This window comes from Lampris incognitus, chromosome 10 (genome assembly GCF_029633865.1).
Source record: "Lampris incognitus isolate fLamInc1 chromosome 10, fLamInc1.hap2, whole genome shotgun sequence".
NCBI classification, from domain to species: Eukaryota; Metazoa; Chordata; class Actinopteri; order Lampriformes; family Lampridae; genus Lampris; species Lampris incognitus.
The window spans coordinates 3,587,315-3,602,098 of NC_079220.1; the positions used below are offsets into that span (position 1 = coordinate 3,587,315).

The 14,784-nt window shown below is 51.8% G+C and overlaps 1 protein-coding gene across 1 annotated transcript in view; it reads left to right on the plus strand.

The window, feature by feature from the left end:
• Positions 1-14,784, plus strand: part of pde4a (phosphodiesterase 4A, cAMP-specific) — a 90,323-nt gene that overhangs the window by 57,903 nt on the left and 17,636 nt on the right. The window contains exon 7 of the mRNA XM_056287376.1: positions 4,800-4,912. Coding sequence (XP_056143351.1) covers positions 4,800-4,912 — 113 coding nt within the window. The remainder of the gene's footprint in view (positions 1-4,799; positions 4,913-14,784) is intronic.

Here is a 14,784-nt window from a genome sequence, read left to right on the forward strand (position 1 = left end):
CAATACGCACAAATACTAATGAAAATCTGTAGCGCCATTGCCCGTGGCTTTTGGGATTAGTAATTAGTTGATGTGGCAGACTTGGGTCTGAAGAGCCTTATTGAATTAAATGTATGTTCACACGCTATCGGAGGCTGTTCAGAACATCAAACATCTTGTTATTGACTCAGTTAATTTGTCTATATCTGATCTGTCTCATCTTGTACTCTCATTAGACTTAGACCGCTTTTATTTTTCACTGCCTCATATGCAGGTCTCATGCATACAAGGGGACGAAATAACTTTTCACATGGACCACAGCGCCACATAAGAACAAACAACACGCAGTAAATATTAAAAACAAAACGTGCATTAAAACAAGAACTACTTCACAGACTTAAACACCACAAGCACACCTGACACAGACAAGCAAGACGGTCAAAAAGTCATTTTATAGAAGGTCTAAGTGTTCAGGCTGTTGAAGAACCTCACAGCCTGAGGAGTGAAACTGTTGCATAGTCTGGTGGAGGCAGCACGGATGCTCCGGTACCTCCTCCTAGATGGTAGGAGGGTGAAGTGGATGTGGGAAGGGTGGGTGCACTGTGCATCACAGATGGCCTGGATGGATGGGAGAGCAGTTCCTATGGTCTTTCCAGCTGTCTTCACTATCCGCTGTAGGGATTTGCGGTTGGAGGCCTTGCAGTTCCCATGCCAGACAGTGATACGCTTCCGGTGTGGGAAGATGGCGGTGCAAATTCACATTTGCGGTGGCCTCACCCAGTACTGTCGATGCAGTGTCTTTGTCCACTTGTGCGTCTAAATTTTTGTCTTCGTTTGTTGGCTGGGAGAGCTGGCGCTGGATTGGCTGCGAGAGCTTGGGTCTGCTGCGGTGTGGGCCCAGGGACCACGGCCCTGCTTGGAGCTGCGCCCGAAGACGTAACACCAAGGACGGTCTGACAGGACGCGGAAACGGGGCAGGCTAGGCTAACTGCTAGCCCATGCAGACCGGCAGTTCCGACAGTCACCCTAGCTGGTGTTTGTTCCCTTGGACAGGGTTTTTTTTCTTTTTGGTTAGGACACGTGTTAGTTTGAATATGTGTGTGCTTGTAGTTCTTGAATGTGATTTGGTCTGTGTTGGACTGCTGTGGGCTGGGGGAAATAGCGTTTCGTTTCACTTCATGTGCGCAAGTACATGAGGTGGTGGCTCCGGCGTTGGGAACTGTCGTCAATGGGCAGGTTCCCCCCTCCGGTGCGGGTTTCCATGCCCCGACGTCTCGGCGGTTTTGAATTTCAGGCTACTGCCAATGAGTTATTTCCCAGGCAACCTTGGTTGGCTATCAAGATAAACAGATATTACACGGAATATAAAAATCTCAGCCAGACGGAATATATCTTTCTGCAAACTTTGATTAGACCTCTGCTGTATAATTCTATCATGACAATGTGAACACACTGTAACATCGTAGCAGATATTACTGTATGTTTCACAACCAATGCTGTGTCAGCTGCTGCCTGTTACAGGCTAACAAACAATACAAACTGATTCTGATTCTAAACAAATAAAAGATGTTAAACTACACTTACTTTTCTGATACATCTGCTAGTTGTTGATTTTGGTGCACAACGGAGTCTGAGTCTGGGTCTGACTGAGGCTCAAACATGTAAGGCTGAATCTGACGTTTGCTCTATCACTAGCCATCTCGATGTGCACCGCTTTCACTGATCAACCTAGAGCAAGCAAGGGTAGTGGGCGGGGCGTGAGGCCTGTGATATTTGCATCTTCATAGATCCTGAATTTGTCAATGAGAGAGAAAGAGTGGATGTGCTTCCAACCCCTTTTCAGAGTTTTTTTTCCTTTTATGTGTGAAAACCATGTTCAACTATATTAATGATCTCTGAGTATTTTTAAACTTTGAAACTTGTCTGGAGGAATACATTTAATTCATCTCATCTAATCATCAGCCGCTTCTCTGGGGTCGGGTCGCGGTGGCAGCAAGCTAAGTAGGGCACTCCAGACGTCCCTCTCCCCAGCAACGCCCTCCAGCTCCTCTTTGGGGATCCCAAGGCATTCCCACGCCAGTTTGGACATGTAGTCCTTCCAGCAAGTTCTTGGTCTACCCCGGGGCCCCCCAGTTGGTCATGCCCGGAAAACCTCCAAAGGAAGGCGCCCAGGAGTCTGAGACCCATGAAAAACGTGTTTGACTTTGTGCCGAGAATGCGGACACAGCTCTAACTTTGGTTATACAAGGACCAGATGGCTTGTAGCAACTGCCCCGGTACCCCATACTCCTGCCATACCCCCACAGAGTGCCTCGGGGTACACGGTCATAAGCCTTCTCCAAGTCCACAAAACACATGTAGACTGGCTGGTCAAACTCCCATGCCTCCCTCAGCACTTCCGCATGGGTAAAGAGTTGGTCCGTTGTTCCATGGCCAGGATGGAATCTGCGCTGTTCCTCCTGGATCCGAGGTTCGACAATCGGTTGAAGCCTCCTTTCCAGCACCCTGGAGTAGACTTTCCCAGGGAGGCTGAGCAGGACCAGAGGGTGTGCTCCAGTTATCAGGGCACACCCTCCGGTCCTCTTTTTTTAAATATGGGAACCACCACCCCAGTCTGCCATTCCACAGGTACTACCCCCGACCTCCATGCGACACCGAAGAGGCGTGTCAGCCAAGACAGCCCAAAGATGTCCAGAGCCTTCAGCATCTCAGGGCAAATATCATCCACACCTGGCGCCTTTCCACCGAGGAGCTTCTTAACTACCTCAAAGACCTCTGTCAGGGATATGGGTTGGGCTTCCCCCAAGTCTTCAGACTCTACCTCCTCCACTGAGGACATGTTAGCCAGGTTCTGGAGCTCCTCAAAGTGTTCTTTCCACCGCCCGACAACATCCCCAGCCCGGGTCAGCAGTTCCCCTCCCCAGCTGAACACAGCCTGAGTTAAGCCCTGCTTCCCCTTCCTGAGTCGCCAGATGGTTTGCCAGAACTTCACTGAGGCCAACCGAAAGTCCTCCTCCATAGCCTTGACGAACTCCTTCCACACCCAAGTTTTGCGTCCGTGACTGCCGAAGCCGCAGCCCTTCTGGCCTCCTGGTACCTGTCGGCTGTTTCAGGAGACCCCTGGGCCAACCAAGCCCGAAAAGCCACCTTCTTCAGCCTGATGGCTTCCCTTACGGGACTAGGGCGTGCTGACTTCCAGCATCGCAGACTGGTCCTCGGGACGTGGAATGTCACCTCTCTGGCAGGGAAGGAGTCTGAGCCGGTGTGAGAGGTGGAGCTGTACCAACTAGATATAGTTGGATTCACTCACCTCCACACATATAGCATGGGCTGTGGTGCCAAATTCCTGGAGAGGGACTGGACTCTTTACTTTTCCAGAATTGACCTTTCGCAAAGTACCGCCCCAGAACGGTGCTTGTCCAATCCTACCTTAGCAACGGTCCGTCAAGCTTTCAAACACACAACAAAATGCTGAAACGGTGTGCCTATGGGATCTGCAAATCGGACTAGATATCTGAAAAGTTTGGAGGTGTGTAATTTTCTTTCCCTTCCCAAAACCCAGAACGCAAGAAGCGCAATGTCGGCAATAGATTTCACAGTATAGCAGACCCCATGGCCAGCTTAATCCATCCAAAATCAACAGAAATACCTGTCTGCTCCAAGCTAAGCTTGCTACTAGCTATTATTGATAACTAATACAACTAACGTATTATTACTGTTACTTTTACCCACACAATGCGCTGATTTCTTCCTTCATGTTTTGGTGTTTTCCGGCTACTTCCTGGATAGTTCTGAACTGCTTGACGGGCAGTAACTAAGGGGGGCGGGACTTTGCGAAAGGTCAATTAGCCAAGGTGACAGGCGTCGGGTTGGTGTGGGGATACTCAAAAGTCCCCAGTTGAGCACCGCTGTGTTGGAGTTCTCCCCGGGGAATGAGAGGGTCACCTCTATACGACTGCAAGTCGCTGGGGGGAAGGCTCTGACTGTTGTATGTGATTATGCACCGAATAGCAGTTTGGAGTATCCAACCTTCTTGGAGTCTCTGGGTGGTGTCTTGGATAGGGTTCCACCTGGGGACTCTATAGATCTGCTGGGGGACTTCAATGCTCACGTGGGCAATGATGGAGAAACCTGGAGGGGTGTGATTGGAAGGAACAGCCTCCCTGATCGGAACCTGAGCGGTGCCTTGTTTTGGACTTCTGTGAGGGTCATGGATTGGCCATAACAACCACCATGTTCAAACATAAGGTAGTTCATAAGTGTACTTGGTACCAGAACACCTTAGGCTGAAGATTGATGATTGACTTTGTGTTCTTGTGTTTCGGCTCCTCAACACTGCAGCAACAATAGTAATAAATAACAACAAAACAGAACAAAAAAGCAGTAATAATAATAAATAGTGTGTGCTGTATGTAGGGTGCTGTGTGTGTGTACAGGTTTGTATATTTGTGTGTGTTTGTGTATGCCAAGCTACGTGTGTGTGTGAGTGTGTTTGTGTGTAAACTGATGAGTTTCTTTACTCCATTGGATGTTCAAGAATTCTAATATGCGGCATTTTGCAGACAGTTTTATCTAAAGTACATTATAGTGCCTTGACTCCTCACATTGAAAATTTACCCCCAACTCCAACACAATTACACAACCCCAACACGATTACACAGCTACAGGACAGGAAGTGACGATTTTCATTTGAAGCACAATCCCTCCTCTTTGTTGGTGTTCCTGTATCAATTTCTGGTGACATTGTGTGTGTGTGTGTGTGTGTGTGTGTGTGTGTGTGTGTGTGTGTGTGTGTGTGTGTGTGTGTGTGTCCCTGCCAGAGGAGACGTACCAGCAGATGGCTCGGGAGACTCTGGAGGAACTGGACTGGTGTTTGGACCAGCTGGAAACCATCCAGACCCACCGCTCTGTCAGCGAGATGGCCTCTAATAAGGTGCTCACCTACACACACACACACACACACACACACACACACACACACACACACACACCATCGGCGATCACTCAGGGTTGAGTATGACTGTCCTCCTTCCAGGTTGTTGTGGGTCTTCAGGTGAGTGTAGAGGCCGATCCTGGAGCCACATATTTTGGGACAGTGTGGGCCAGGGTGTGAAGAAGTGGTCTGGGCCTCTCTGGTAACTCGCTCCTTTCTGAGTCGGTGCTTGTTTTCAGCAGCATGGTGGAGGTCATGGTTGTAGTGACCAGCACCCTCATGGACAGCCAGTCTCCAGGCCTCCCTGTTTTCTGCTGCTTGTTCCCAGGTGTTGAGGTTGATGCCAGACCTTTTGATGTGGCTCTTGATGTTATCTTTATATCACTTCTTTTGTCCTCCTGGGGCACGGCGTCCTGTCACGAGCTCAGAGTAAAGGACTTGTTTTGGAAGGTGAGAGTCAGACATGCGGAGGACATGGCCAGTCCATCTCAGCTGATCTTGTGCGATGGTGGCAGTTATGGTCGGCGTGTTGGCCTCCTGGAGGATGCTGAAGTTGGTGTGTTTATCCTCCCAGCTGATCTTAAGAATCTTTCTGATGCATTGCTGTTGGTATGCCTCGAGTGCCTTCAGGTGCCTGCTATATGTGGTCCAGGTTTCTGACCCGTACAGTAGGGTGGGCAGCACTACTGCTTTGTACACCAGGATTTATGTTCTGGCCTGAAGGTTGTGGTTTTCAAAAACCCCTTTACTCAATCTTGAGAAGGCCTGGCTGGCACAACTGAGACGATGGTGTATTTCAATGTCACTGTTGGCTTTGGAGGAGAGAAGGCTGCCAAGATATGGGAACTGTTCCATGTTTTCGAATGTGTTGTTGTCTACAGAGATGGATGGGGGCAGAGCAGGCACATTTCTGTTGGGTGGGGGTTGGTAGAGGATATGGGTCTTTTTTATGTTTATGGCCAGATGAAGCTGCTTGTACGCCTTTGCAAAGGCGTCCAGGATGCTCTGTAGCTCCTCTTCTACGAGGGACACTAAGGCGTTGTCATCGGTGTACTGCAGCTCTATGATGGATGTGGTGGTGGTTTGACCTTCAGCCCTGAATCTGTTACTGTTCAGAAGATTCCCATCAATCCTGTACATGATTTAGATGCCCTCAGGCAGATTGGGACCTGTGAGGTGGAGGATGGTGGCAATGAAGACAGAGAACAGGGTGGGGGCAATGACACGGCCTTGTCCAAGTCCTGTGTGGACCTTGAAGGACTCTGTCTCATCTCCATATCTCCCATGTAACACACACACATACACTATCACCTCACTCGCACTCTGGTGTGTCCTGTCTCGACTGTCACCTGTTGGTGTGAGAAGACAGCAGCTGCGTGACTCACGGTTCCCCTTGTCGTGTCACAGACAGGATGACATGTTTGAGTGGCAGTAGGATGAGATTGATTTGGTTTTGTCATCCGCAACCAGTGGTATAAGGCACATGTGCTTGTGTTCAGGCTCTCTGTCTAAATCTCCTTCAAAAACAAATGGGAAGGGGCGTCCAGGTGGCGTAGTGGTCTATTACGTTGCCTTCCAACACGAGGCTCGCTGGTTTGAATCCCCGTGTTATCTCCGGCTTGGTAGGGCGTCCCTACAAACACAATTCGCCGTGTCTGCGGAGGGAAAGCCAGATGTGGGTATGTGTCCTGGTCGAGACACTAGCGCCTCCTCTGGCCGATCGGGGCGCTTGCTCAGGGGCAGGGGAACTGGGGGGAATAGCGTGATCCTCCCATGCGCTACGTCCCCCTGGTGAAACTCCTCACTGTCAGGTGAAAAGAAGCACCTGGTGACTCCACATGTATGGGAGGAGGCATGTGGTAGTCTGCAGCCCTCCCCAGATCGGCAGAGGGGGTGGAGCAGCGACAAGGACGGCTCGGAAGAGTGGGGTAATTGGACGGGTACAATTGACAATTGGGGAGAAGAAAAAAAAACAACAACAAACAAACGGAAAAAGAATATCGTAATCCCATAGCGCCCCCTGGAAACCTGAATCAGAATTCATCTAAAACTATTTTTTACTTTCACTAACGTTAAAAAACGTGTTTTCCTCTGTCATAGCCAGTCGGGACGAGTGCTCATCCTCCATTTTTGTGTCTAGTCACTCCTAATCGCCACAATATTCACTCATAACGTAGTTTGACAGGTGATGAGGGGTGGTCATCCTCTGAATCAGGCGCGTGTTAGTGTATATATTGTGTACGAGGCCAGTTTAATCATCCATCCTTCCATTATCCAAGCCGCTTTTCCGAATTCGGGTCGCGGGCCACTGGAGCCTATCCCAGCAGTCATCGGGGGGCAGGCGGGGAGACACCCTGGACAGGCCGCCGGTCCATCACAGGGCCGACACATTCACACCTAGGGACAATTTAGTACAGTCTAGTCACCTGACCTACATGTTGTTGGACTGTGGGAGGAAACCGGGGCCCCCGGAGGAAACCCACGCAGACAGCAACATGCAAACTCCACACAGAGGACGACCCGGGACGACCCCCAAGGTTGGACGACCCCGGGGCTCGAGAGGTCAGTTTATATTGATGTAAATGTAGTGTTGCTTGAAAGGATCAACGAAAACCTTTTTTCTTCGTCGTCCGTGTGTTGTAGCTCTCAGGGGTTGTGAAATACATTATGCAGGATGATCTTTAGTTCTGTATCATGAAACGTGTTGGGGGCGGCACAGTGGCGTGGTGGTTAGCGCTGTCGCTCCACGGCAAGAAGGTCCTGGGTTCGAGCCCCGGGGTAGTCCAACCTTGGGGGTCGTCCTGGGTCATCCTCTGTGTGGACTTTGCATGTTCTCCCCGTGTCTATGTGGGTTTCCTCTGGGGGCTCCGGTTTCCTCCCACAGTCCAAAGACATGTAGGTCAGGTGAATCGGCCGTACTAAATTGTCCCTAGGTGTGAATGTGTGTGTGTGTGTGTGTGTGTGTGTGTGTGTGTGTGTGTGTGTGTGTGTGTGTGTATATGTGTATGTGTATGTGTGTCGGCCCTGTGTTGGCCTGGCGGCCTGTCCAGGGTGTCTCTCCACCTGCTGCCCAGTGACTGCTGGGATAGGCTCCAGCATCCCCGTGACCCTGAGAGCAGGAGAAACGTTTGGATACTGGATGGATGGATGGATGGATGGATGGATGGATGGATGGAAACGTGTTGGTGTGTAGGTCACACACACTGTTGGACATTGGGTCAAGTCTCTCAGAGTGTCAATGAACGTTGAAACGTGAAGCACAACGTCTGCCTACAACCGCCAAAGCTACAGTCAGATTGTGATGGATTTTGTCTTTGTGCACGTGCACGTGTGTGTCTGTTGGTGCATGTGTAAGTGTGTACTGTATATGAAGACTTCTTCAGTTAGTGTGCATTTTTCGTTGGTTGGTATGTGAGGGGAGAGAGCTGGAGAGAGAGCAGGAGGGAGAGAGCTAGAGGGAGAGAGCTGGAGAGAGAGCAGGAAGGAGAGAGCAGGAGGGAGAGAGCTGGAGAGAGAGCAGGAGGGAGAGAGAGAGCTGGAGAGAGAGTAGGAGAGAGAGAGCAGTGGGAGAGAGCTGGAGGGAGAGAGAGAGCTGGAGAGAGAGTAGGAGAGAGAGAGCAGTGGGAGAGAGCTGGAGGGAGAGAGAGAGCTGGAGAGAGAGTAGGAGAGAGAGAGCAGTGGGAGAGAGCTGGAGGGAGAGAGAGAGCTGGAGAGAGAGTAGGAGACAGAGAGCAGTGGGAGAGAGCTGGAGGGAGAGAGAGAGCTGGAGAGAGAGAGTAGGAGAGAGAGAGCAGTGGGAGAGAGCTGGAGGGAGAGTAGGAGAGAGCAGTGGGAGAGAGATGGAGAGAGAGAGAGAGAGCTGGAGAGAGAGAGATGGAGAGAGAGAGAGCTGGAGAGAGAAAGATGGAGAGAGAGAGCGCTGGAGAGAGAGAGTAGGAGAGAGAGAGCAATGGGAGAGAGATGGAGAGAGAGAGAGATGGAGAGAGAGAGAGCTGGAGAGAGAGCGAGCTGGAGAGAGAGAGGTGGAGGGAGAGCGAGCTGGAGAGAGAGAGGTGGAGGGAGAGCGAGCTGGAGAGAGAGAGGTGGAGGGAGAGCGAGCTGGAGAGAGAGAGATGGAGAGAGAGCTGGAGAGAGAGAGATGGAGAGAGAGAGCTGGAGAGAGAGAGATGGAGAGAGCTGGAGAGAGAGCTGGAGAGAGAGAGATGGAGAGAGAGAGCTGGAGAGAGAGAGATGGAGGGAGAGCGAGCTGGAGAGAGAGAGATGGAGAGAGAGAGCTGGAGAGTGAGAGCTGGAGAGAGAGAGATGGAGAGAGAGAGCTGGAGAGAGAGAGATGGAGGGAGAGAGAGCTGGAGAGAGAGAGATGGAGGGAGAGAGAGCTGGAGAGAGAGAGAGCTGGAGAGAGAGAGGTGGAGGGAGAGAGCTGGAGAGAGAGAGGTGGAGGGAGTGAGCGAGAGCTGGAGAGAGAGAGCTGGAGAGAGAGAGGTGGAGGGAGAGAGATGGAGGGAGTGAGCGAGAGATGGAGAGAGAGCACAGGAGAGAGAGAGAGCTGGAGAGAGAGAGAGAGCTAGGCGTTGAGGACGGGGGTGGTGGATGGGGGGTCCTGATGCTGATGTTTCTGCTGTAACCTTGGTTGCTATCGAACAGCAGCAAGGTCTGCCCTTCCCTTTTACTCATTGGCTCTCCGCTCTGACCACAAGCCATGTGGTCTGGGCGTCAGCCAATCAGGCGGAGGCAGTGCTCCTTCAGTAGCGCTCGCTCTTAAAGGGACAGCGCGGTGCTCTGAGGCTGCGCCGTTCTAGAAATTCATCCTCATCTTCCTCATCATGACACGTGTGTGTGTGTGTGTGTGTGTGTGTGTGTGTGTGTGTGTGTGTGTGTGTGTGTGTGTGTGTGTGTGTGTGTGTGGAATTCGAGCAGTCTGCTGAAATAAACACGGAAATGTGAATAATGCCTTAATCACACACACACACACACACACACACACTCCCGACAGACGTGCATGCCGTCTGCTGCAGCTCATGCGCAGTCGGGGTTTGCTGCCCAGCGCGGGTGCAGACACACACACACAGACACACACACACACACACAGACACACACACACACACACACACACACACACAGACACACACACACACACACACACACAGACACACACACACACACACACACACACAGACACGCATGCCCGGAGCCACACTGGCTGCTGCGCTTGCGAAGGGCTGTGCACAGCGATCGGGGGGGGAAAGGCAGCCCCACACCGGAGGAGGAGGAAGAGGATTAGACCTTCGGCGCGTCGGTCCCAGCCGGGCCGCGGACTGAGGCGGAGCGGGAGCCGGAGCCGGCGCTGCAGGCTGACCGACTGGTGACCGGCTGTTGGTTGTCGGGACCGGAGACGCGAGCGGGCGGCAGATGTACTGGGAGAAGTGGGCCAGGCCTGTGGGGGAGGGGAGGCTGTTCTGCTCCACACATCCACCGGCTCTGCTCTGAATCTTCCATTTCTCCAGTCAGACGTCTGCTGCATCCTTCAGCCTCTCTCTCTCTCTCTCTCTCTCTCTCTCTCTCTCTCTCTCTCTCTCTCTATCTCTCTCTCTCTCTCTCTCTCTCTCTCTCTCTCTCTCTCTCTCTCTCTCTCTCTCTCTCTCTCTCTCTCTCTCTCTCTCTCTCTCTCTCTCTGCATCCATTTTGTTCTCTTTTATCATCGCTTACCCCTCCCTTCCACTGTCCTCCCCTCTCACTCCTCCTGTCGTCCTAGCTCCTCCAGATACTACGGTCATCTGTCCATCCATCACCCAACCTCCTCCTCCTCCTCCTCTCTCTCTCTCTCTCTCTCTCTCTCCTCCGTCGTCTGCCCTGCATTATCTGTCCGCTCCCCCCTCTCGTTACCACCTCCTTTTTCTCTGCTACCCCTCTCTTACTTCATCGCCTCCTCTCCGTGCCCTTCAGACGGTCCCTCACCCATCCTCCCTCTCCTTTTTCCTTCCTCTCCGTCTTCCCTCACTCTTTCACCTCCATCTCCGCTTTGCGGCGTCCACGGGGTCTCCCCTTGCGGTCCAGATGGGATGAGATGTAGTCTGGGAAGATCGGAGGCATCCAGGAGGCTCCTGGCCAGCCTGTGTGGGGGGTGAAGGGGGGGGGGGGCTTGTTTCTTCAGACCACGTCGAGGCCAGTGCTCTTGCCTGCGTCGCCGCTGCAGCCTGGGTTGGAGTGCTGCATGTAGGGGAGGTCTCGCCGCCCTTGCGGCCTCCGCTCTCGCCCCCCTCCCTCCCCCTTGCCCCCGCCTCTCCCCCCCCCTCTTCCCCCCTCCTTAGGGGAGGGGGGGGCTGCCGTTGCTCTGGAGTGTCCCAGCCTCTCCACGCACACCCTGACGACACCCTCATGCCACTGGGGCACCCGGCGTGCCCCTGCCCCGCTCCACTACCGCGCCTCCTGCCTGTGCCAGCGGCCCGCGCCCCCGGTCAACCTCAGCATGGGTGTGGTGGAAGCCATTGACCCGGCCCCGTCGCCCTGCCCCTCACCGGTACCGGGGGGCTATCGGCTGCCCCGGTCCTCCAGCTACAGCCCCCTGCAGGGGAGGGCCGGGGCAGAGCTGGACTTCGGCGCGGCGGCCGGAGGGGTCTTGGAAGGCGGCGGAAAGGCAGCAGAGCGCCGGACGCCATTAGTGGACCTGTTCTGTGAGACCTGTTCCAGACCCTGGCTGATCGGCTGGTGGGACCAGGTAGGACGAGGAAGGGGGAGATGGGGCCTGCTGCCATCCTGGCAAAAGATGTTCTGGTTTTTATTGTTTTTCTCTGGATGTCTCTCCATCCTGTGTGTGCCAGCTTGTTTCCCTGTGGACGAACGTCTGTCAGTCAGGTGTGGATGTTGTTCGTGATGAGGTCAGGGGGTAGGTTTTATCCATGATGAGGTCAGGGGGTAGGTTTTGTTCGTGATGAGGTCAGGGGGTAGGTTTTATTCATGATGAGGTCAGGGGGTAGGTTTTATTCATGATGAGGTCAGGGGGTAGGTTTTATCCATGATGAGGTCAGGGGGTAGGTTTTATTCATGATGAGGTCAGGGGGTAGGTTTTATCCATGATGAGGTCAGGGGGTAGGTTTTGTTCATGATGAGGTCAGTCGGTAGATTTTATCCATGATGAGGTCAGGGGGTAGGTTTTGTTCATGATGAGGTCAGGGGGTAGGTTTTGTTCGTGATGAGGTCAGGGGGTAGATTTTATCCATGATGAGGTCAGGGGGTAGATTTTATCCAAGATGAGGTCAGGGGGTAGGTTTTATCCATGATGAGGTCAGGGGGTAGGTTTTATTCATGATGAGGTCGGGGTAGGTTTTGTTCGTGATGAGGTCAGGGTGTAGGTTTTGTTCTTGATGAGGTCAGGGGGTAGGTTTTATCCATGATGAGGTCAGGGGGTAGGTTTTGTTCGTGATGAGGTCAGTCGGTAGATTTTATGCATGATGAGGTCAGGGGGTAGGTTTTGTTCATGATGAGGTCAGGGGGTAGGTTTTGTTCGTGATGAGGTCAGGGGGTTGATTTTATCCATGATGAGGTCAGGGGGTAGATTTTATCCATGATGAGGTCAGGGGGTAGGTTTTGTTCATGATGAGGTCAGGGGGTAGGTTTTGTTCGTGATGAGGTCAGGGGGTAGATTTTATCCATGATGAGGTCAGGGGGTAGGTTTTATCCATGATGAGGTCAGGGGGTAGGTTTTGTTCGTGATGAGGTCAGGGGGTAGATTTTATCCATGATGAGGTCAGGGGGTAGATTTTATCCATGATGAGGTCAGGGGGTAGGTTTTGTTCGTGATTAGGTCAGGGGGTAGGTTTTGTTCATGATGAGGTCAGGGGGTAGGTTTTGTTCATGATGAGGTCAGGGGGTAGGTTTTGTTCATGATGAGGTCAGGGGGTAGGTTTTGTTCGTGATGAGGTCAGGGGGTAGGTTTTGTTCGTGATGAGGTCAGGGGGTAGGTTTTGTTCGTGATGAGGTCAGGGAGTAGGTTTTGTTCGTGAGTAGGTCAGTGAGTAGATTTTATCCATGATGAGGTCAGGGGGTAGGTTTTGTTCGTGATGAGGTCAGGGGGTAGGTTTAATTCGCGATGAGGTCAGGGGGTAGATTTTATCCATGATGAGGTCAGGGGGTAGGTTTTGTTCATGATGAGGTCAGGGGGTAGGTTTAATTCGCGATGAGGTCAGGGGGTAGGTTTTATTCGCGATGAGGTCAGGGGGTAGGTTTATTCGTGATGAGGTCAGAGGGTAGATTTTATTCGTGATGAGGTCAGGGGGTAGGTTTTATTCGCGATGAGGTCAAGGGGTAGGTTTTGTTCGTGATGAGGTCAGGGGGTAGGTTTTATTCGCGATGAGGTCAAGGGGTAGGTTTTATTCGTGATGAGGGGGTAGGTTTTGTTCGTGATGAGGTCGGGGTAGGTTTTGTTAGTGATGAGGTCAAGGGGTAGGTTTTGTTCATGATGAGGTCAGGGGGTAGGTTTTGTTCGTGATGAGGTCAGGGGGTAGGTTTTGTTCGTGATGAGGTCAAGGGGTAGGTTTTATTCGTGATGAGGTCGGGGTAGGTTTTATTCGCGATGAGGTCAAGGGGTAGGTTTTGTTCGTGATGAGGTCGGGTAGGTTTTATTCATGATGAGGTCAGGGGGTAGGTTTTATTCGTGATGAGGTCAGGGGGTAGGTTTTATTCGTGATGAGGTCGGGGTAGGTTTTGTTCGTGATGAGGTCGGGGTAGGTTTTATTCGTGATGAGGTCAGGGGGTAGGTTTTGTTCGTGATGAGGTCAGGGGGTAGGTTTTATTCGTGATGAGGTCGGGTAGGTTTTATTCATGATGAGGTCGGGGTAGGTTTTATTCGTGATGAGGTCAGGGGGTAGGTTTTGTTCGTGATGAGGTCAGGGGGTAGATTTTATTCGGGATGAGGTCAGGATAGGTTTTATTCACGATGAGGTCAGGGGGTAGATTTTATTCATGATGAGGTCAGGGGGTAGGTTTTACTCGTGATGAGGTTGGGGTAGGTTTTATTCGTGATGAAGTTGGGGTAGGTTTTATTCGTGATGAGGTCAGGGGGTAGGTTTTATTCGTGATGAGGTCAGGGGGTAGGTTTTATTCGTGATGAGGTCGGGGTAGGTTTTGTTCGTGATGAGGTCAGGGGGTAGGTTTTATTCGTGATGAGGTCAGGGGGTAGGTTTTGTTCGTGATGAGGTCAGGGGGTAGGTTTTATTCGTGATGAGGTCGGGTAGGTTTTATTCATGATGAGGTCGGGGTAGGTTTTATTCGTGATGAGGTCAGGGGGTAGGTTTTATTCGTGATGAGGTCGGGGTAGGTTTTGTTCGTGATGAGGTTAGGGGGTAGATTTTATTCGGGATGAGGTCAGGATAGGTTTTATTCATGATGAGGTCAGGGGGTAGGTTTTGTTCGTGATGAGGTCGGGTAGGTTTTATTCGTGATGAGGTCAGGGGGTAGGTTTTACTCGTGATGAAGTCGGGATAGATTTTATTCGTGGTGCGGTCGGGGTAGGTTTTGTTCGTGATGAGGTCAGGGGGTAGATTTTATTCGGGATGAGGTCAGGGTAGGTTTTATTCACGATGAGGTCAGGGGGTAGGTTTTATTCGCTATGAGGTCAGGGGGTAGGTTTTGTTCGTGATGATGTCAGGGGGTAGGTTTTATTCGTGATGAGGTCAGGGGGTAGGTTTTATTCATGATGAGGTCAGGGGGTAGGTTTTATTCGGGATGAGGTCAGGGGGTAGGTTTTATTCGTGATGAGGTCAGGGGGTAGGTTTTATTCATGATGAGGTCAGGGGGTAGATTTTATCCATGATGAGGTCAGGGGGTAGGTTTTGTTTGGGATGAGGTCAGGGGGTAGGTTTTATTCATGATGAGGT